This window comes from Mastacembelus armatus, chromosome 19 (genome assembly GCF_900324485.2).
Source record: "Mastacembelus armatus chromosome 19, fMasArm1.2, whole genome shotgun sequence".
Taxonomy (NCBI): domain Eukaryota; kingdom Metazoa; phylum Chordata; class Actinopteri; order Synbranchiformes; family Mastacembelidae; genus Mastacembelus; species Mastacembelus armatus.
The window spans coordinates 12963811-12985589 of NC_046651.1; the positions used below are offsets into that span (position 1 = coordinate 12963811).

General features: G+C 39.7%; 1 protein-coding gene across 1 annotated transcript; it reads left to right on the forward strand.

Moving 5' to 3' along the window:
- The first annotated feature begins 309 nt into the window (after nt 1-309).
- LOC113135300 (vinculin) lies at nt 310-20730 on the forward strand. The gene is made up of 21 exons (XM_026315208.1): nt 310-477; nt 9221-9291; nt 11387-11537; nt 12446-12554; nt 12649-12771; nt 12864-13024; nt 15247-15337; nt 15464-15611; nt 16192-16345; nt 16506-16681; nt 16948-17138; nt 17539-17738; nt 18400-18528; nt 18655-18804; nt 18959-19067; nt 19166-19468; nt 19562-19686; nt 19776-19961; nt 20050-20253; nt 20358-20462; nt 20584-20730. Exons 1-21 carry the CDS (start codon nt 310-312, stop codon nt 20728-20730), a joined length of 3201 nt encoding a protein of 1066 aa, XP_026170993.1.
- Nucleotides 20731-21779: the final 1049 nt, after the last annotated feature.

The window sequence follows — 21779 nt, forward strand, 5'->3', positions numbered from 1 at the left end:
AGCGGGAGGTGCCGATACAGAGCGGCAACCTCGGCGACCAATCAGACGCCAGGGAAGTTGCCTTCTCGATTCGCTGATTGGCCAGAAGCAGAAAACGTCCGCTGACGTTTCGGTTGTTCGCGCCCCATCTCTGGTTGTGAGTTTTTGACCCTGATGGTTTCTCAGGAGTAGTTGTAGTCTTCAGCGGAGAGTGAAACTGTCCTGGAAGAAAAGCTGCTGGGGTTGTTTTTAGGCTTCTGGGAGAGCACTGCTTTGGGTGGTAGGATATTTAGTAATTTTTCTCTTGGATAGTGGGCTAAAGTTTTCACCATGCCGGTCTTTCACACGAAGACGATAGAAAGTATCCTGGAGCCGGTGGCTCAGCAGATATCCCATCTGGTGATAATGCACGAAGAAGGTGAAGTTGACGGGAAAGCTATCCCAGACCTTTCAGCGCCGGTTGCTGCTGTTCAGGCGGCGGTTAGCAACCTTGTTCGGGTGAGCAACGTAAACTTTATTCCCTTTATAAAACTGTATCTGGCAGAGCCTACTCAAACTAGGTAGGTGTTGTAGACTACCTGTCGCTCTTTGTCCCACATCGTCCGCCCTCCCATAAACGGCTGCTGAAACACGGAATTTACCAAAACACTATTATATATTTCCCGGTCTTATATTTAATGCAAGAAAGGAATATTTGCATGTTGCTGAAGTATAATGAAGTTGTTTGACTCGGGGCAAAGGGCAGTGACGCCCTTTTCCCCTTGAAAATATGCCCTGCCTCCTCTTTAGCTGACTGCCATATATTGACGCGACGTCAGGCACCGCTGCTGGTACGAGCCAGGTGCTGGAGCAGGCTACGGAATTACTGTCTTATTGATTATTCACTTGACTTCACCAAACCGCACCTATTGCCTTTGAGTATTTCTGTGAATTAGAATTTCAAATACAGAATATTTGATTACATGGACCTTAATTCACTAAGCTATATAGTTGGTGCTCTAGAGGGGACAGTTTATTGTACAGCATCAGTTACCATATCATTACCAAAAGTAATAAAAAGGCCTTTACAGACTGGGCTGCTGAATGGAGCAGTTGGAATTATGAATCATAATGAAGTTAAACAGGTATTTTTATGTTTTGCTGTAATATGTGACCTGATGTGGAATCCCTGCTCTGACCATGTAATATTTAGGCAGGTCATGCATGTTGAAAGCTGTGATATAAAAAAGTCATGTAATGTAGTAATTATACAGTCTTTCAGTGTATTAATTATGCATTTGCAGAATGTCTTTCATACACATTAAATTACATGCATCCCCCGGACCAGATGCAGTTGTGGGTTTAGGTATTTTGAGAATCCAAAAGAACTTAACCACAATGACTCTCTGCAGAATCATGATATAACTGTCATTGCACTGGCCAAGAATATGACAGTGTCATTTCCTCAGAGTCAAGCCTAAAACACAGTGTCTTAAAAAGAAAACAAGGAGAGCCTAAAAGATATTGTGGCATTGAGGAAACGTAGATGTAGAAGCTATATTAAGGCATGCTTGGTTCCTGTGTGTTGCTTTCTCTGTAAGCCAGTTGTTGGTTGATAAATTTGGACAATTGCCATGGCGCCTCCTGTCAGCAAAGAAAGCTTTGTATAGAAGGATTGCTTACCATTTATTCAGTAGGCTTTATATCCTGGATCATTTCAGGCTAGTTCACTTCATTCTGTGCCTTAGTTTTTCCTCAGTGCTGCCACTGAAGTTATAGGTAACTCATGTGTTTCATTTATTTCTTCACACACCACACCCTCTTCTCCTGAGAGGCATTAAAGAGAGATGACTAGAGAGTGTTATGTTTATTTTTGGTGTGATATGTTGCAATAAGGCCTTGTCTACCTAATGATACTGCACTCACATCAAGGTTTAGCTTTTGACATGAATTAGTGTACAATTTTATTTTCCATTTTGTAATCAGATGTAAATACAAATAGCAAAGATATCAACATGTAAAATGCAACAGTTTTGTGAAATCAATATTGTAGATCAATGTACTAGTTTGTCCCTTAGTGGATTTATGACAATGGTTCAATGGTGGTAAAGAAAATTAGAAACATCAGTTACAGATGTATTTGCAGAGTTGAAGTTCATAAAGTTAAAAATACCACTTACATTATTACACATTGTAATAATGTTTTAAGTTCCATTAACACATATTTTTTGTGTTAACTATCAGTTAAAAGAAGAATCCCTTTGAAAATCAACTGATTACTGTGCTCCTCTTCTTGTTGGATGTTATAGCACATTCATTGTGAACCCCCTATGTAAGTTGTTTAAACATTGGTGCTGATTCATTCAAAATGAAAGCAGCGCTTGTAAGTATGTCCTGACACGTGAACATTTCCTGTGCAACCTCAACCAGCTTGAGTGAAATGATCCAGGCTTTCTGGAGATTCTGAGTTGTGGTCATACATTTCCAACAGTGGTATGAATGACTGAATAGGCCTGTAATCATTTCCAGTTGCTGTAGCAACATGGACAGTGTTATGAGTTCACTGAAGTTAAGGATCAGATGGTTCAGTCCCACAAGTTCTGTGAGTCATACAAACAAATAGATTATGTGGCTCTTTGACATCTTTGTTACTGATGACAATTGAACATTTTGAGGAAAAAAAGAGTGTGTTGTGTTGCCATCTTTTCTCACATCTGGATTTATGAACTGGAATTCACTTGGTTTAAACAAGTGCATTAAAGTAAAACTCAAATTGGAGAGTAAAGTAATGTAGAAAGAGCCATCCTTTGAAGGGAAGGAGATGAGACTGTAAATAGATTTCTTCAGATTTTCTGAGAGTGGGGCTGTGTCAAAGAAAATCAATTTACCTCATTGTCTGTGTGGTGCAGCTTTCCTTCTTCATGAATACTAAAAATATTTTGTGCTAGAAGAATGAGTATGGTTAAACTATTGTGATGGTTGCATCAGGTTGCTTTCTCTTGCCTGTCAAAGAAATAGAAGATAAGCTTTCATGATGTTATTTTATGCTTAAGTTGTCAGAGGAGATCTCTTGAACTCAATATGATAAATATATAGACCTTTTAAATTATGAATTTGGCACTGCCTAATCTTATCATTTCATTTCACATGGAGATAAAAGTACACCCCTCATAAACTGACAGAGTATTTTAAGTGTAGCGTGACCACAAGCCAGTTTGATTCAAATAGAGCCTTTTTTTACTGCTCAACATCTTTGACTTGATTGTTTTTTGATTGAGACAATGAGCCAGACGACAATTAAAGTGGAATGTGAGGACTACAATTCAAGAGGAATGTGAGGAATTCCCAGAAATCAGGAATATGTCCTGGTTCAGGGGGGGCTGAGCCGATCCTTTGAATGAGCAAATTTCCTGAGACTTTGAATAAGATTATCAGTTAATGGGCCTTCCCAGAGACAAGCCTGCAATTTTTGAGTTGCTTTGGCTTGGAACAGTATAAGAGACCATGCCTTCAGTATTGTGCAGTAAGCAAACCCAAACAAGTGTTTATATTGTATATTAAGCAATTCTAAGAGTTTAAATATTTTGTGCTGGGGTAAATTGAAGAACCACATGGTTCTTTGTGTCAGTTGTCATTATTTTGAGTTGACCATACCAGCCCTTTTTATTTCTGGCCTGTTGTGTTCCATTATTTTTATAGCTCCTTTTTATAGGCATTGGCTAAAGAAAAGAATGCCAGTGATGTAGAGTGCTGGAACGGATAAAGTCGTGCGTGTTTGTCTTCCTGTTTGCACAGATCACAAGGCTCACTTAAGGAGATGTTCCTATGTGCAGATCACAAACTGGTTCAGTTACTATTGGATTTTTTTAAAAGACCATCTTCTGCAATGTTGACGAGGTTACACAATATCACTGTGTTTTATGCAACAAAACCAAATGCATGCATTTCCTGGAAATGTGACTAAACTGTAATCTGACTTGCTTAAAAAATATGATTTAGGCTAATATGCTTGTTCTGCCTAAAACTTCAGCAACACACTTGGAAAATTTTACCAGCAGCGTCAACTTTCTTAAATTTTAGGATGAATACAGTAAATACTAAACTTTGGTTAATCAGTCACTTCAATCCCCTGGCTCTTTAATCCTTTACAGATGGGAAACAAACATGTTCATTCACTAAAGTGCTTAACAACATACAAAAGAAAACACTTCCTATTACCTGGTAGTTCAGCTTCCTGCAGTTTGTCAAGGGAAATCTTTTCACGCTCCTCATCTTTTGATTGGCCTGGTCCTCATCTTGGCAACTGTACAAAAAGGACTACAGAGTCTGAAATGTTGCACTAGTTTCCGCAGTCTTCACAAAATGCATTGTTGTGTTGTGGATTCACTCTGTATTTGTTGTGTATTTTTGTCATCAATTTGATGAAAGTTTGTTAGGCGAGGTGGATGCAGAGGCGTGTTGAGATCATGAGGAAATGCAGGAAGCCCAGTCAGGAAGAATCAGCAGCTGTTGGTCCCACTCAGTAACAGGGGTGTGAGCCAGCGAAGGGAAACCCCTGTCCCTTGGCAGAAAGTTGTGACGAACAGTACAATGAGCAAAGGATGTCATATTTTCTAAAACTCTACTTGAAATGAATGACACATAGCAATTAATTTGAATGCAACCCAGGTAGATTTCTTAACTATATTGTAGAAGAGATGTTCCCTTCTCAGATGTGCTGTAAAGCAGTTATATCTGATGAAATTGTCCAACGGACTTATCTTCCTTCAGGGCTTGAATAGAGATTAAAAAAAAAGGTACCCATACTCTAAACTTGAAGCCTGTTTAGCATGCAACTCTAGCATTTTGATCTACTAATTCATGTGCATAACTTAGAGAAAAATTACCTGGATAGCTTCTGGGCTTTGTACAATATTGCATTTATAGACTGAGTTTTTAAGTGATGCAAGATGTTTTCCCTGTAGTGGACTTTGTAATCACTGCACTGTGTTCTGTTACTCCAGTGTGGCAGTACTAGTAACTAGTATTATACAGTTATTTAGAAATCATACAGGCATTCTCCATTGGTAACTAATGGTTCAATTCAAGTGCTACCTTTACCTATATGGTGTCAAACTTCAAATAATACTCATTGCTCCGCAGATTTCTGCTGGTTTTCCCTGTTTTGGGTTAACAAAGTAACCAACAATTGCTTAGTTCACTGACAGGCCTGATCTGAATTTGTAGAAAACTAATTTGGGCCATTTGCACATATGGGCAATTCACTTTCTTTATAGATTAAATCTTTAATTTGTTCCACATTTAAAATTATGGTTTAAATGCTTTAAATACAGAGTACCAGACCAACAACACATTTAGGGATTTAGATCCATTGGAAAGCTTTAAAAAGTTTTGTGGTCCATTAAATCACCTCATTGGATGACTGGGTGTCATGTTACCCCTTCATCCCCCACCCTCAGATGCAATAAAAGTAAGGTCTTAGAAGTTGTCACTGTACTTTTAGCAATCCTGGCTGTTGTGGACAATGACAGCTTATCTATGACAAGTCTTAGATTGAGTCACTGTTTTTTTTAAGAGGAGGATTCACATTGATGAGTGCTTCTCCCTAGTAATGTTGTATGAGCTGCTAAGCTCCTGTAACATGAGATAGATGCTTGTGATATATTCTGTCTGCCAGCAGGCCACGGCCAACCAGGCCCTTTGATTTGTGACTTTCATCACCTTGGATACCCAATATGTAGCTACATCCTGAACTAAGTCATGTTTGACACCACAGATGCACGATAAAGGCACTGACCTTAATTTCAACCTGTTTGATGCTACTCTGAGTCATTATTTGTAAAATGCCATTTGATATCTCAGAAAACAGCACTGCTGGATCTGAGGCTATTGATTAAGAAGAGCTAATGCAGTGCTGTTTGTGTTAGCATGTCTCATCAGATTTCATTCCAAGTTGCTTAGGCTGGGAATCTGCATCTAGTTTATTTGTAGGACATTGCTAAGGGCAGCAGTGACATTTGTTGCCAGAATTTTGCCATCATAGATCTCTGTGGTCACCATGACTAACGCAGCATTGTGCTAAAACTACCCAACATGTGAATGGCAGGCTGTGTCTTGGGATCTTTAAGGCTTTCAGAGTGTCCTTTCTTCTCCCAGCAGCGAAGTAGGCTGCCGCCAACAAAGCTGAGTCTGTTCTAAAGGAGCAGCCACTTTATCAAGCTACTTCACAACACATGGTTTCTACACAGCACTCTTGGATGGCAAAAGGAGTGTCAGTGTTTCCACTCCAGACACAAATGGTAAATGAGACTGTCAGCCAGTAGCGTGGTATGTGACAGCTTGGAAGATGACACTGATTCAGTGAAAGGTTTTAAAAAGAAGGTGGAAGTGAACAGCTGCCCTTCCTCAAAGCGGTTTGCTGGAATCCCTTAAGTAATGGAATATTTAGTTGTGGTTTGTATTGTGGGATTCAACGCATATTAAGAATGTGCTAAAAGAAGACACGTTTGTGTTCCTCTTTCCATCTATGTTTGGCAAAAATCTGCAATAAGACACTAACAGTAATTGAACAGATTTGGTGATCAACTGAGTTCATTCATTCAAGTAAAAATTGCAAATGTTAGCTGGTTCTAGGTTCTCTAATATGATGATCTTTCTTTGGATTTGTTTTTCAAGATGTGGTCTCTGGGAACAGAAGATGGACATTTTTACAACCTTCTAAACTATTACTGAACATTTGTCCCACCTTTTATGTTAGAGATTAAGCTTTTGATATTTCTGTAAAAATTTGGCTCAAAATCACAACAGAGCACAGAAGGCAAGGCATCAAAAACTGCTTGACAACAACTGTTATAAACTTGGGTCACTGTTCTATTTTTGCAGTGAATTGTTCGCACTCTCTGGACTGTTTTTGGACTTCAGACCGCAGGAAGAGACCCCGGACAGGGGAGGGATAGGAAAACAGTGATGACCTATTAAATACAGAATCAAGAATTTCAAGTCTGTTTGGTTTTCTATGGTCCTGCTTCATACCTTAGGGAGAATATGACTCAGTGTTCGTTAAATGCAGCTCACACTCAACTTTTGGCCTCCACATTTTTGGCCCACAGGGTTGTCAGTCTGTCTTCTCTCCTTTGTTCAGCTTAGCTCATGTCTAAACTTGACTTTGTCATATAAATCTTGGTGTTTCCCTAGAAATTCTGTTTAGAATTACACAAGCAAATGTAGGTTTTTTTTCAATCAAAACTGCACTGCAGTGCTATATAAAAAGCAACCTTCAAGGTCAAAATACTGTTATGGCTGCAAGTAAACTTTAATTCATTCAATATTGAGTCAAGTGATTAATATAATTTGAAAAATATGACAATGTCACAAGCTATTGGAGTCCAGAAAATAATTTACAACAGTCAAAAATGAGAGATGTACAAATGTAAAAAAGCTACTTAATCCTCACATGTAACAGGCTATGATCAGCAAATGCTAGTTTGCTATGACATATTTGATAGTGTTTAACTGATACCCCAAACTACTATCTATACCATTAATTGTACTATTGAGCAACTAATCAGTTAATCAAGTGATTAACCAGTGGGTGAAAGTTTACGGTAAGTTTAAAGCTCTTCAACTAGTTAGAATTGAAGTCCCAATGAAAAGACAGCGAGGCAATAGTTCTATGTCTGCTTTGCTCCATTTCAACCTCCACGTCAGCTGTCTGGAAAGAGACTATTATTGCCCTGTGATGAGCTCCCAGGGACTGTTCACCACAGCATCAAGACTACATCCTACAAAGAAAACAAACAAACAAAAAACAATAATTAATGAATTTCCCACTTTGTCTCTCAATTGGTTGGTCTAAATTTTTAATGTATTTGACTTAGATACAAAAAACGTACTTTTTTGGCCTCATTTGGTTTCTCATCTGTTGTCCAAAATGAAAATAGACTAAAGCTTCACTAGCTTTAGCATGTGACCGATCTGGCACATGACGTGCAGCAAAGATCAAGACAGTCCAACGTGATTAAAATGTTACATACAATGGAACTAAATATGTGTCACAGTGAAGTAATCTCTTATGGTAATATACATTTGTTACAGTAATGTAAAAACAATTTCATACTTTCCAATTAGGCAGTAATGCAGCTCATTTAACCCAGTCAGTGTGATTCGTGTCCCATTATAAGTGTGTGATCTATCACCCATGGCACCTCGATGTGGGTGAGTTGTGCCTCGCTACAGAGCTGAAGTAAATGTGGGGGAGGTGAGTCATTTTGGCATTTGAGGCAGAGGAGGCATTCAGCTGCTTTACACATTATAACTGCTGAGGGTGGCGTCCCACGAACAGTTGATTTGTTAGCTTGAAAAATTCTGTTAGGGGGAAGGTTGTGGGAACAAAGTTTTTAGTCAAACATATGACAAGCTTTGATATATAGAATATGTTCTTAAGTTGCATAAAAGCTTTGGAATTGCTGTAAACCTGAAACATTACTGAGCAAGTAAAAAATGTTGCAACTCTTTTGAAACTTGGTGCTGAAGCTTTATATGTTGACTGATACAAAGTCCTCATGACTGATGTAGTAGTCACCAGACTGAGGTTGGGGTGGTGGGTGTGTCCTGTCTCCACTGCAGTCTGTTTGGTCAGGTCTGATGTCTTTTTTTTTTTTTTTACCATTTTATGAGATCATACTCCATAAGTAGCTTGTCAGTTGTGAAGTCAAACATCAGTTCTCCTGTAATACTGTTTCCCTATCAGCATTGTTACCTCAGAATGTGCCTCAGTATGACAAGATGAACCTGAGGAAAACAAACCATGGTGACATCTGCTGTAAGCTTTCATCTATACAGTATTTTCACATTAATGAATGCATTATCACACATATATGCCGCAGCCACTTATTAAAAAAAAAAAAAAAAAAAAAAAAAAAAAAGAGAACTGAAAAAAAAAAAAAATCGGTGCTGATTTTGTAATGACTACAGTTTGATTTTTCCCTTAGTGCATGTTGGCACAGACTCTGGCCACTGCAACACCAAAAGAGATAAAACAATAAATTACATGGACGAAATAATAACAAAAAAGAGATCATTTTCATAGGCTTTTAAATTATTAGTAACTGCATCACAGATTTTATATTATACATGCAAAATAGCATTTCATGACTTTAATTTGTGATCTGATTTCTTGCAAATATCAGTTGTATGTCTTATTGATTGTACTGGATCATCATTTTGATTGTTTATTCAGGAAATACTGTATATGTTTTTTCAGGTAGGGAAGGAGACGGTACAAACCACAGAAGACCAGCTCATGAAAAGGGACATGCCACCAGCCTTTATCAAGTAAGCATAAGATCACCACTTCACACACCTCAAATTCATACAGTGACGAACGTGTCAAATGTAATGAGATGTAGTATTTCTCTCACTATATTATGTGGAACCCACTGGCCTCTTTGGTTCTTCTCTCTCTTTATCTGTTGCAGTAATGGCTGATTGTGCCCAGGCAAAGGTCAGACATGGCATGTTAAGTGCCCCAGTGCCTTGGCCTGGTGTATTGTAAATACTTTTTTTGCACAGGGAGGAGCTCCTTTATCTTACGGGCCACATACATGTCCTCATACATCCATACTCTGGCTGCTGCTGCTTTTCGTTTATGTTAAAACTTCGAAGGTACCAAGAAGCAAGTATACATATTGATGTTGAAAAGGAGAGATGTCTTGTGTGTATCACAGCCTTTCATTGATTGTTACTACACAAGAGACTCCAGACAGTTGAGGAAGGAAAGGGCAGGTCCAGGGAGCTCTCCCAGAGTTAGAGATGAAACAGGCTGGCAGGCACAGGTCATCAAGATCAACATATTTGGTGCCTTAAAGTCACATCGTCACCCTGTTGTAATCCATCAGCACAAGTGCTGGAATGCATTTCCTTCACTAAATATAGTGTCTGTCAGGCTCCGGTTAATGCATGGCTGTTTGTTGCTAGTACATGCTGAAGGACACTGCTGGCTGGCTTTGCAAAGGCACACAAATAGTCTTGTCAGCCTGTGTGAACATTAGCCTTTATCTGTCATGAAACTTGTTCCTTTAGAAGAATGGAAACTAAGCTCCTCTTGTTTGGCCTCTTTGCACTGCCTAAGAAAGTGGAAAATAGAAGTAATATTAACCTGTTACCACAGCATAATTTGGTCTGTAGGCAAACATGTATACTGTCAGAACGAGAACAAGCAGTTCTTGTTTGATCCAGGCCTGTTGTCTATTTAAATGTGCAAGATGGCTGTTATGATATTATAGTGTCACATACGACATTGCATCACAATGAGCCTGCAGTTTTTACTGCAGTTACATTGAGCCAGTGCCAGCCAGAATGGGGCTTCACCTTCCAAGGTCCACATCAGGTCCTCTGAGAGCAAGTTCACGTCTCTGTTATGAGCCAATGCCAAGCCAGTTTTATTTATGTTGCCAACAGTAACAAATTACAGCTTTCCTTCATTGGGCTTTTAGTGTATTTTCATTTTGAGCAGCACCCCCAACGGCATCTAAATTCAATTCTTTTATTTAAGGTATGGCACAGCTAATTTCATTGGTTTCTTGTGTAGTGACAAAAAATAGTACATTATTCTACTGTTCCCCCCATGTCCTGCTTAGTTACGAAAACCCTGAAATGAAATGGCTAGCCCATTCACTTATTAATTCAGAAGGCTTTATGACAAAACAAATCTCATGCTTGAGTAATTTACTAAATGAATCTGTAAATCATCAAAAAGGACCAAACACACAAACATTTGATTTTAATGTAGTTTTACCATCCATTTCCTGCACCTAGCAAAACACTTGTCTTTTGTATCTGTAGGAACTTCACAAATTTATATCGGAATTTATATTTGGATTCTAAAAACATATTCACTGCTTACTAAAAAAGTTTGCTTTTGCTTTGTACAGGTCTTTTCATGCATGCTATGCTGTAGCTTGTTATCAGTATTGATATATAGAGGAAGCTGCTAATCACACAAACTCTCAGGAAGGAAGCTGCTGACCAGAGTGTTAAGAAAGATTAGAGAAAACCACCCGTGTGTACTCTAGATCCCTTCAGTTATTCATTTAAGCTGAAATATATGTATTTTGTCGATGTTGTGTTACTTTTGATTACACTTGGTCAAATCTAATATGCACTGTAATCAAATTAGAATCCTTATGTGTTTAAATAGATTAAATACATGCAAAATAGTTGTTTTAGCTTTTGATGTGTTGTAGGAGTACAGTAGTTGTAGGAGTAGAGTAGGCTAGCTGTTTCCCTAAGCTTCCATCAGTTTCTGCTGCAGGCAGTTTGCTGTTTCCATGTGTAATGTCCATCTGGCTTTTTGAAGGGGGTTGTTTCATTAACATGACAGTTTTTGCAGTTAAGTGGTGTTCTAATGAATCATCTCCTGCTTTCACAGAGTGGAGAATGCATGCACTAAGCTGGTGCAGGCTGCCTCCATGCTGAAAGCTGATCCATACTCTGTGCCTGCTCGGGATTACCTTATTGATGGTTCCCGTGGCATCCTCTCTGGGACCTCTGACCTGCTTCTGACCTTTGATGAGGCTGAGGTATTCATTTATTTATTTATTGTTTTATTTGTCAGCAGATCTTGTTTTCTGAACAAGTGGGTCAGAGTGCAGGTTTTGTTACAGGAATGATATATCGATCCAGTGACACAGCTAGATATCATCCATTTTAGAGGGTCAGTGTTTTCTAGTACACCTCAGCCATGTGTGAATTGAGTGATGGATTATTGAGAGCCTTGACAGTGGAGGAATTGGTTTCTCTACCTTTGGAGTTCTCCCAGTGTATTAATAAATTATGAGTTCAAAATGGTGTGTTTTTTTTTTTTTCCTCTCAGCTAGACTGGCCAGTAGACATCAGAATGTGATAGACAGAAAGATAGATAGACTTTATTATTCCTCAAAGAAATTCAACTTAAAGCAAACTGCAGTGCATTGAACTACAGCATTAAATTTAGGTAGAAAAGTTTAGCAGGCATGCCTGTGGAGCTCTCCTTAGTTTATACATAAATACTTGTTAAATCTGACCAACCAGGCAAGAGTATCATCAATTACGACCATATTTCTTATTCTCTCAGGGATGGATAGCAAATAAAAAAAGTTGCAGATCAGCTCTCTTTCAGCAGACATCAGGCGTCCCAGTGCTGTCTGCAGCAGTCAGCAAGACTCAGCAGCAGTCATCTGTCTGGTGTCATCATGTTTTCCAATGCAGCTCAGGGATCACTCTGTATAGTGGAGCCAGTAGACTCCAGCAGGCCACGTAAAGCTGGAATGAAGCAGGACAAAGAGGCTGGAATGTCAGTAGGCAGCATTATCAGGGTGTAATTAGAGGGAATCTGATGGGCAAATTGTGGGGGCTGTGTTTGCATAATCACCTTTTTCTGTGAAGGCCACATTTGTTCACATGTTTGTGAATTAGCTTTTTTTCTTGTTTTATCCCAACATTATCAAAGGTTCGCAAAATAATCCGAGTGTGCAAAGGCATCCTGGAGTACCTGACAGTGGCAGAGGTGGTGGAGTCTATGGAGGACTTGATCACATACACAAAGAACCTGGGACCAGGTCAGTGTGCTGATACAATGACAGGATAGCTGTCATTGTATGGACAGGAGTAAATATATTTTATTTCTTTTGACTTCTTGTTTGTTTTGTCCAGGGATGACAAAGATGGCGAAGATGATAGATGAGCGGCAGCAAGAACTAACACATCAGGAGCACCGTGTGATGCTGGTCAATTCCATGAACACAGTCAAGGAGCTGCTGCCCATCCTCATCTCAGGTAATCAGCCATTTCTTTCATGTAGACAGAATTACTCCACATATGCGTGTGCATATTGAGTTATTTATTATCAATTCTGTTTTGTATTTCAGGCATCAAAATCTTTGTGACTACGAAGACATCTGGCAGTCACGGTGTGGAGGAGGCCTTGAAGAACCGTAACTTCACATTTGAGAAGATGAGTGCTGAAATAAATGAGATCATAAGGGTGCTGCAGCTTACATCCTGGGATGAGGATGCCTGGGCCAACAAGGTAAATTATATTCTGTGGCCATCACTGTCACATGCATACACCTCTATTATAAGTGTACATAAGGGAAAAGAGGCGGTTTTGCTCTTTGAGCCGCTCAGTGTTGAAAGTCAAACACTAATGTTTTTTTCTACTCTCACATACTCCCAGAGTGCCTTTGACAAGAGACTGCAGACTGGACAGATGACGTGATGTTAGTGTCATCTGGTGTCTTTTTTTCTTTCTTAAGTCATTTATTTCATTACGATGACCACATTTTAAGGTTTATGGGCGTTAATGCTTTTTGCTTCATTTTTTGCTTACATACAGTTAGTTATTAAAGTAGACATTGTTTTACTTTCACTGAGGAATTGTTGACTGTAACTGGTTAACCTTTTGGGTTATGTTGTTTTCCTGCTCTGCACATTCTGCTTCTTTCTTGTCTTAACAGTCCAAATGGCTCTATCTTGAGCTTCTTATTTTTGTTCACTTTTTTAAACATCTGTTTATGTCGTTCTTCCTTTGTTTTTACCATTTCTTTCTCCCCTCACCCCCTGTAGAAGGTAAGCGTTACCTCTCTTGCCCCTTGGTTGTGCAGCAGCATGTCTGACAGATGTGTGTTTTGTGCTTTGTGGTGCAATTTTGTGCTTTTCTTTAGCAGGGCTGTAGGTAGGTTAGACAGTTAACAGGGTAAATTAGCAGTTTGAATATTGTGCTGCTGTTGGAATGGTGTTTATAAAAATAGCTGACCAGGTTGAGCTGCGGAGATCTTTAAATACATATGTATATATGCATATATTGTTATTTTTATTTGTATTGATTTCTTTTTGCTTCATAACATGGGGTTTTATCAAAATTTGTGTGACCTCCTTCTGTGTCATTTAGACAACATTGCATGTCCTCAGCCCATCTGGTCATTGATTGACCTGACTCATGAAGTATTGATTTGGGTCTCGTCAGTTAGAATTCTCTGAGCGGTAATCTCTTTTCACCACGATCAGCACATCTCTCCTGAAGTGTTTGTGCACTTAACGGCCATAGGAGGAGGACACATTTGAAAATCTGGATTCAGTTGAATTTTTTTTTCTAATCCAAGATGTTCCCTAGTTTGATCATAACTCATTTTCACTAACACTTTCACAACACTAAGTACAGTATGCTCTCTCACTTTACATGATCCCAATTACTAATGCAATTGAACACACAGTGGTTAATTTCTGAGTACTGGTAATCCATTCTGCACGTGTGATTTTAGTCTGTTATGAATATATGTTTCTGTTCGATGTAGGTGCAATGATCCTTAATCTGTCCGTCTTTCACTTCATTTCACTGGCTTTTTCATGCTCACCTGCCCAGAAGATTATGCACAGGACAGTAGCTGCACAATTCTGAACAGTAATCAAATACACCCACACAGTTCTGGTGACTTCACTTCACATCTTTGTAGTTCCTGTTAGTTTCCTAGCTTGGTCGCTCCACACTCATTATGCAAATAGCCATGCTTGCTGTTCTCTTTTATGTTGACAGACAATGGCTTTATTGTGGGGTTCATTTATATTTATGATGAATATTTTTAAAATCAACAGTTTGTCCTTATTTGGTTTCATTTACACTGAAATTCTCAGTGATTAAGTTTTAGGCTGCATTATAAAGAGCTTGTGTTCTCTGAATTTCTCTTAGTGTACCACAGAAAATAAGCTCACTTAACCACTCATTCACCTGCTCTGGTCTCCTGCTTTGCTCCATGTCCTGCAGGACTCTGCTTTGTTTCTCAGACTTCAACAATGGGTGGGCTCATTGTGGAGTCAGCTGCTGTTGGACAGATTGTTGTATTTCCATCCACTCTGATTGAGATACAATGGAGAGCCAATTGGCTTTTATAACAAGTCATGCTCATTGCTGATGGTTGAAAAAAATGATGGAAACAGCATGTGTTACATGGTTGTGCTTGACAGAACAACTAAATATTGGCTTTGATTTTTAGCAGTAACGAGAGCCTGAAGCATTTCTTGATAATGTAACTAAAACTGTGAATGAGAAAAAATGCACCCCAAGCTCCAAGTCATGACTTTATTTCTGAAGTGGAATATAGTGTAATTATATGACATCATATTTGGTGTCTGTAACAACCATGTCATGGTTTATGGAGAGAATATGTATGGCATGATGAAAGGACATCAACATCTTTTCTTCGATTTTGTTGATTCCTTTTAAGTTATTCATTTATTCTGTTTTTCAATGTAAAGGACACAGAGGCCATGAAGAGAGCTCTGGGGCTCATTGACTCAAAGATGGCACAGGCCAAGAACTGGCTAAGGGATCCAAATGCTCAACCAGGTGATGAAGATAATACCCCTATGTCTGTTTACCTTAATTTATTCATTCAGCTACTTATCACATCCTTAGACTTTTACTATAGATATATAAAGTAACAATGTGTCTGACAATATGGTTTGCTTTTAGGGGATGCAGGCGAGCAGGCCATCAGACAGATCCTTGATGAAGCTGGGAAAGTTGGTGAACTGTGTGCTGGTAAAGAACGTCGTGATATCCTGGGCACAGCCAAGAACCTAGGCCAGATGACTGACCAGGTGTCTGAGATGAGAGCCAGGTACACATTGTGAAAGACATTGATTTTTTTTTTTTTTTTTTTTTTGTCTGTGTTACAGCAGGATAATTCCTCTCATATTTCAGGTAGTCCATGTCTCTTTCATACAGTGGTCTAATGTACTGCTATTTCATGGATTTTTTTCATTTTATTATAATTGGAGTTTATTGATAAATGCTTCTTTTCATACAATAGTATAATGTTCTGCTATGTAATGCACTAAACATATTGAAGGGGATTTTAGTGTATAACAGTGGAAGTGATATCCTTCTGATATGAATCTGATGGTCACTCAGGACCCTGAGTCACACTAGATTAAAAGCAGCTGTATGGTATTAATTCACGATCTACCATGGTTGTTATTGCTCTGAAAGCTGAGAGATACTGAATTTTATCTCGAAATAGAGCGTTTAAGTTAGGAAATGCTATTTTCAAAGAAGAGGATTGTGAGGCTTAAGCTCTGGAGTAAACAAACATGTTAAGATTTGAGAACAAGGAACTTAGAAGTGGGGGGGGGGCTGTAAAGGCATAGTAATGCTGATGTTTCTGGTATCCAAGTGTTTTTTTTTTTTGTCCATACCAGAGGTCAGGGGGCATCCCCAGCTGCCATGCAGAAGGCTCAGGCGGTTTCCCAAGGGCTTGACATGCTGACAGGCAAGGTGGAAAACGCTGCTCGCAAGCTGGAGGCCATGACTAACTCCAAGCAGGCCATTGCTAAAAGGATTGATGCTGCCCAAGTGAGTCATTTTTAGTGTTTGTAAGATAAGAACTTTATTAATCTCCGAGGATAAATTCAGGCATTGTAATATGTTTTTTGTCTTATAAAGCATGAATTTAAATCTCTTAGTGAAGGTTACTGAAGGTAAGGTAAGTGTTATGTGTAACTTTCTCCTGCAGAACTGGTTGGCAGACCCAAACAGTGGGCCAGAGGGAGAGGAGAACATTAAGGCCCTGCTGACTGAGACCAGAAAGATTGCAGACATGTGTGAGGATCCCAAAGAAAGAGATGACATATTGCGCTCTATTGGAGAGATTGCTGCCATGACTGCCAAGCTGTCTGATCTGAGAAGACAGTAAGTTGCTGACAACCACAAAGTATATTGTGGTTGTTCCACCTTATATGAATGGTGGAACAACCACAAAGATTCAAAGATCTGTATCTTTGAATTTTTCATTTCAAACAGTCTAAAGTCTGAATCTGGCCTTAACTAACATTATGACACTGTTCTTAGTCAAACGGATTAATAGTTATTTTTAACTGTCTGGCCAGGTCTACCTTCAGTCATATCTTTATGATCAACACCAATTCAGGAATTTCTTATTTTTAAATTCCTTATAGGGGTAAAGGTGACACCCCTGAGGCCAGAGCTTTGGCTAAACAAATTGCAACAGCTCTGCAGAACCTGCAGTCCAAGACCAACAAGGCTGTGGCCAACAGCAGACCTGCAAAGGCAGCTGTGCACTTGGAAGGAAAGATTGAGCAGGCACAGCGCTGGATTGACAATCCCACAATGGATGACAGTGGTGTAGGTGAGTCTGGCTCCTGTCCTCCCCTCCTTCCATCTCTCTCTCTTTCCTATACACACAATTTCTCATTCCTTCAATTCCATGGATTACTCCTCTCCCTCATGTTTTATTGGCTGACAAACACAGTAAAATACTAAGCATTTGCAGAAAGTGGCCAAGTTTAACACTAATATAAACAAGCACACTTTATTGTTAAATAGTACTGAAACAGTTAACCTTTAAGTATATCAAGAAAAAAATGTGTCTGAAATGTGAAGATTTGTGATTTTCTTTTATGAATTATCAATTAAATGTCTTGGGCTTTGAAGATCTGAATTTGTCTGAATTGCTAAAACTTAATCATATTGTGTATATGTTTGAATGTGTTTTTTGCAAGTCTTAATATTTTCCTGTGTGTGTCCAGGCCAGGCAGCCATCCGCGGGCTGGTGGCAGAAGGCCGCAGGCTGGCCAACGCTCTTCCAGGCCCATATAGGCAGGAGCTGCTGGGTAAATGTGAGCAGGTGGAGCAGCTCATGGCGCAGCTGGCTGACCTGGCTGCTCGAGGTGAAGGGGACTCCCCTCAGGCGCGTGCTGTGGCTCAGCAGCTCCAGGAGGCCTTGAAAGTAAGACAGCTCACACTCAACAGCCCCATTCAAACCTGTAGTTTTAGTGAAACAGGTCAGGATCCACACACAGAGACAGACAAATAACGCCCTCTGCTGGTTACCAGTTGTGGAAGATATATAGAACTGTAGTACATGTAGTACAAGCACAATGGAAAAATACTTTAACAGGAAAATGTCAAGTAGTGAAAATTAGGCAAAAGTGTATTAACAGTAAAATTTGGGGTTTATCACAGTTTCAGATGAATTGGAAGTCACCATGATACACATATTTGGTGTTCATATCAGTTTTAGACTGAGAAAGCAGATAATTATAATATTGACTGACAGATGATTTTTGACAACAGTTTAAAGGTTTAAGCCATTTATCAACGATAAATGTCAACATTTGTTGGTGTCAGGATCAGAAATTTTATTAAATGTCTTGTCTTTGGTGTGTTGGTTGGACAAAACATTTTGCCATTAGGGAAATTGTGATTTTTTTTTTTTTTTTTTCTTAGCCCTTTTGAAGGTTTTTTTTTTTGGGGGGTACACAATGAATTATTGTTGTATGTATTTCATCAGAGGGTGTTAAAACTCAGTAAGACCATATTTTTATTAGTAATCTCAGTGTGTCACCACGAGCATATTGATTAGTTGCAACATCTGTTTGTTCTCACAGGACCTTAAAGGGAAGATGCAAGAGGCGATGACTCAGGAGGTGTCTGACATCTTCAGTGACACCACCACCCCCATCAAGTTACTGGCAGTGGCTGCTACTGCTCCTCTGGATGCCCCCAACAGAGATGAGGTCAGTGGTAATGTCACTCTGCTTCCCAACTGTGATCCCACAGCATTGAACCTCTCTGAGTGGTGTTATATTTCTCTTTATATTAATAACAAACCATTTGGATTTGTTTTATTTGATTATGTGCAGGTCTTTGAAGAGAGGGCTGCCAACTTTGAGAACCACGCCAATAAGCTTGGCACCACAGCAGAGAAGGCGGCTGCTGTCGGTACTGCCAACAAGAGTACAGTGGAGGGAATCCAGGCTGCTGTTAAGTCGACAAGAGACTTAACACCACAAGTATGTAATCGTTTAGTGTTTATATCTGTTTCCGTTTGTTTCTGCCCTCGACTTTGCACTGTGACTCACAGAGCTTAAGTGTTTCTTGCTTCTTGAGCCAAGCCTTTAACAGTTGTCATTGGACTGGAAATTAATGGCTGGGATTGTTTTTTAGGTGGTATCTGCTGCTCGTATTCTGCTGAGAAATCCTGGCAACCAAGCCGCATATGAACATTTTGAGACCATGAAGAATCAATGGATTGACAATGTGGAGAAAATGACCGGTGAGGTGCCATAAACACAATGTGAATTCTCCGCTTGCATGTCATTTTTCTACATCTCCTCATGTCATTCCCTACATTGACATATTATGGATGTTTAGGTTTAGTGGACGAGGCCATAGATACCAAATCTTTGCTGGATGCCTCAGAGGAAGCCATCAAAAAGGACCTGGATAAGTGCCGTGTGGCGATGGCCAATCACCAACCTCAGATGCTCGTTGCTGGTGCCACAAGCATTGCTCGCAGAGCCAATCGTATTCTCCTGGTGGCGAAGCGTGAAGTGGAGAACTCTGAGGATCCTAAATTTAGGGAGGTAGTAAAGGCTGCATCTGATGAACTGAGCCATACAATTTCTCCCATGGTGATGGGCGCTAAGGCTGTGGCCGGAAATATCCAGGATCCAAGTAAGCCGGTGATGGTGACAGATTTTAAGATTATACTTAACATGTGTGTAGAACATTCTCATTAGTGTTAATGTTGTTTGCTTTAATCATCAGGTCTTCAGAAGGGCTTTCTGGACTCAGGTTATAAAATTCTTGGTGCTGTGGCAAAGGTCAGGGAGGCCTTCCAACCTCAGGAGCCAGACTTCCCACCACCTCCTCCTGAGCTGGATCAGCTTAATGTAAGTCCTCACATCGTTTAAATAGCTTACTGTTAGGAATTAGTGTCCAAAATAAACCCCAAAATAATTTCTTTCATTTGTCCTTATAGCTGAATGATGAGGCAGCACCACCTAAACCTCCACTACCAGAAGGTGAGGTTCCTCCTCCCAGGCCTCCTCCTCCAGAGGAGAAAGATGAGGAGTTCCCTGAGCAGAAGGCTGGTGATATGGTTAATGAACCCATGATGGTAGCTGCCAGGCAGCTCCACGATGAAGCCCGCAAATGGTCCAGCAAAGTAAGTCACAACTGTAAACACGGGAATGGATTTTTACTTTGAAATGTTGTGCTTTCAGATTGATGATGTTCCTGTTTGTACTTCATAGGGTAATGACATCATTGGTGCTGCCAAACGAATGGCCTTGCTCATGGCTGAGATGTCACGTCTGGTACGTGGTGGCAGTGGAAACAAGCGTGCCCTCATCCAGTGCGCCAAGGACATCGCTAAGGCTTCTGATGAAGTTACACGACTGGCCAAGGAGGTGGCCAAGCAGTGCACTGACAAGCGCATCCGGACCAACCTGCTTCAGGCAAGTTCATTCCTGTTTAGGTTGAGCTGTAGCTTTTCACTATGGTAAGATTTTATTATTTTATTTCAAATATTTGATCTTGCATGACTTTCTGATCATTTCAGGTTTGTGAGCGTATTCCCACCATCAGCACTCAGCTCAAAATCCTGTCCACAGTCAAGGCCACCATGTTGGGTCGTACTAACATCAGTGAAGAGGAATCAGAGCAGGTGAGTTGAGTCTTTGAGTGTGTCAGGTCACAAGTTCTAATTATTTTCCTAAAATAGCCATTGGAATAGGATTAATCCAATCTCCCTCACCACTGTAAATCATCTTTTTATCCTCCACCAGGCTACTGAGATGCTGGTCCACAATGCTCAAAACCTGATGCAGTCTGTGAAGGAGACAGTCAGGGAGGCTGAGGCAGCTTCCATTAAGATCCGGACAGATGCGGGTTTCACCCTCCATTGGGTCAGGAAGACCCCCTGGTACCAGTAAGAGAAGGGGTGCTGTTCGTCTGCTTCATACTGGTTCTGTCCAGCTGTCGAGGAGGACACTAAAAGGACAGATTTATACTTCATCAGAGCTATGATATCAGTGCCTATCACCCTAATATGGGCAAGGTTTAAGTATTAGTCCCATGTCCTGTCTGTAACAGTTGCTGTTCTGGTAGAATGTAAACAATGGGACTTTCCATGCGAGTTATGAGTTAAAATCTTACTGGGAACAGTGTCTAAAATGTGTAAAAATGTGTTTTGAAGCTTATTTTGACAAATCCCAGGAATATATATATATTGATTAGAGCTTGGATTTCATACAAAGTAAGGTGCAATGTGTGCTGTCTCATCTAGACACAAACCACAGGTTGTTAAATTTAAATAAGATTTTCTTGGCATTTTTATGTCTTCGTACTGAATTTTATTATCATTGTCATTATTTCACCTTTGCTAGGATAAGCACATAACAGTAATGAGTTGTTAACAAGCACAACAATGGCCTACATTCAGCACACACTAAATATATTCAATGGTATTATGTCTGTTTACACAATTCTCTATTATCACAAGTGAAAGAGAAACACTGTTCCTTAATTTACATATTGTAATGCATTGTAACTTTCCTTATTTCTTCTGCCAAAGACCTTCTGCTCTTTGAAAGTACAGTTTGGGTAGCAATGCGTATTTGAGCTAGTGCTAGTATTTTAGACAAGCTCATTCAAGAAATAACTGCAAGATTAAAACAGTTTGTAAGCTTGAATTCAGATAATTCTGGATATTTTTTATGTTTCACATGTTGCTTTGAGATTAGACATTATAAACTTGCCCTGCATTATGACTCCTATTTGCCAAAATAAGTACTCCTTTTCACAGTAATCTAGCAAAGCTTAGTTTTCTTTTCTACACAGTGCACACAGCCGTACATGTACGTATTTTTTTGTTGTTCTCAATTGCTTTTGTGACATAAATTGCACACTTCTAGGTAGTCAAGGGAATGAGATGAAGCACACCGTCATTTACAGCTGGTGAAAATAATCTTCATTTTATGTT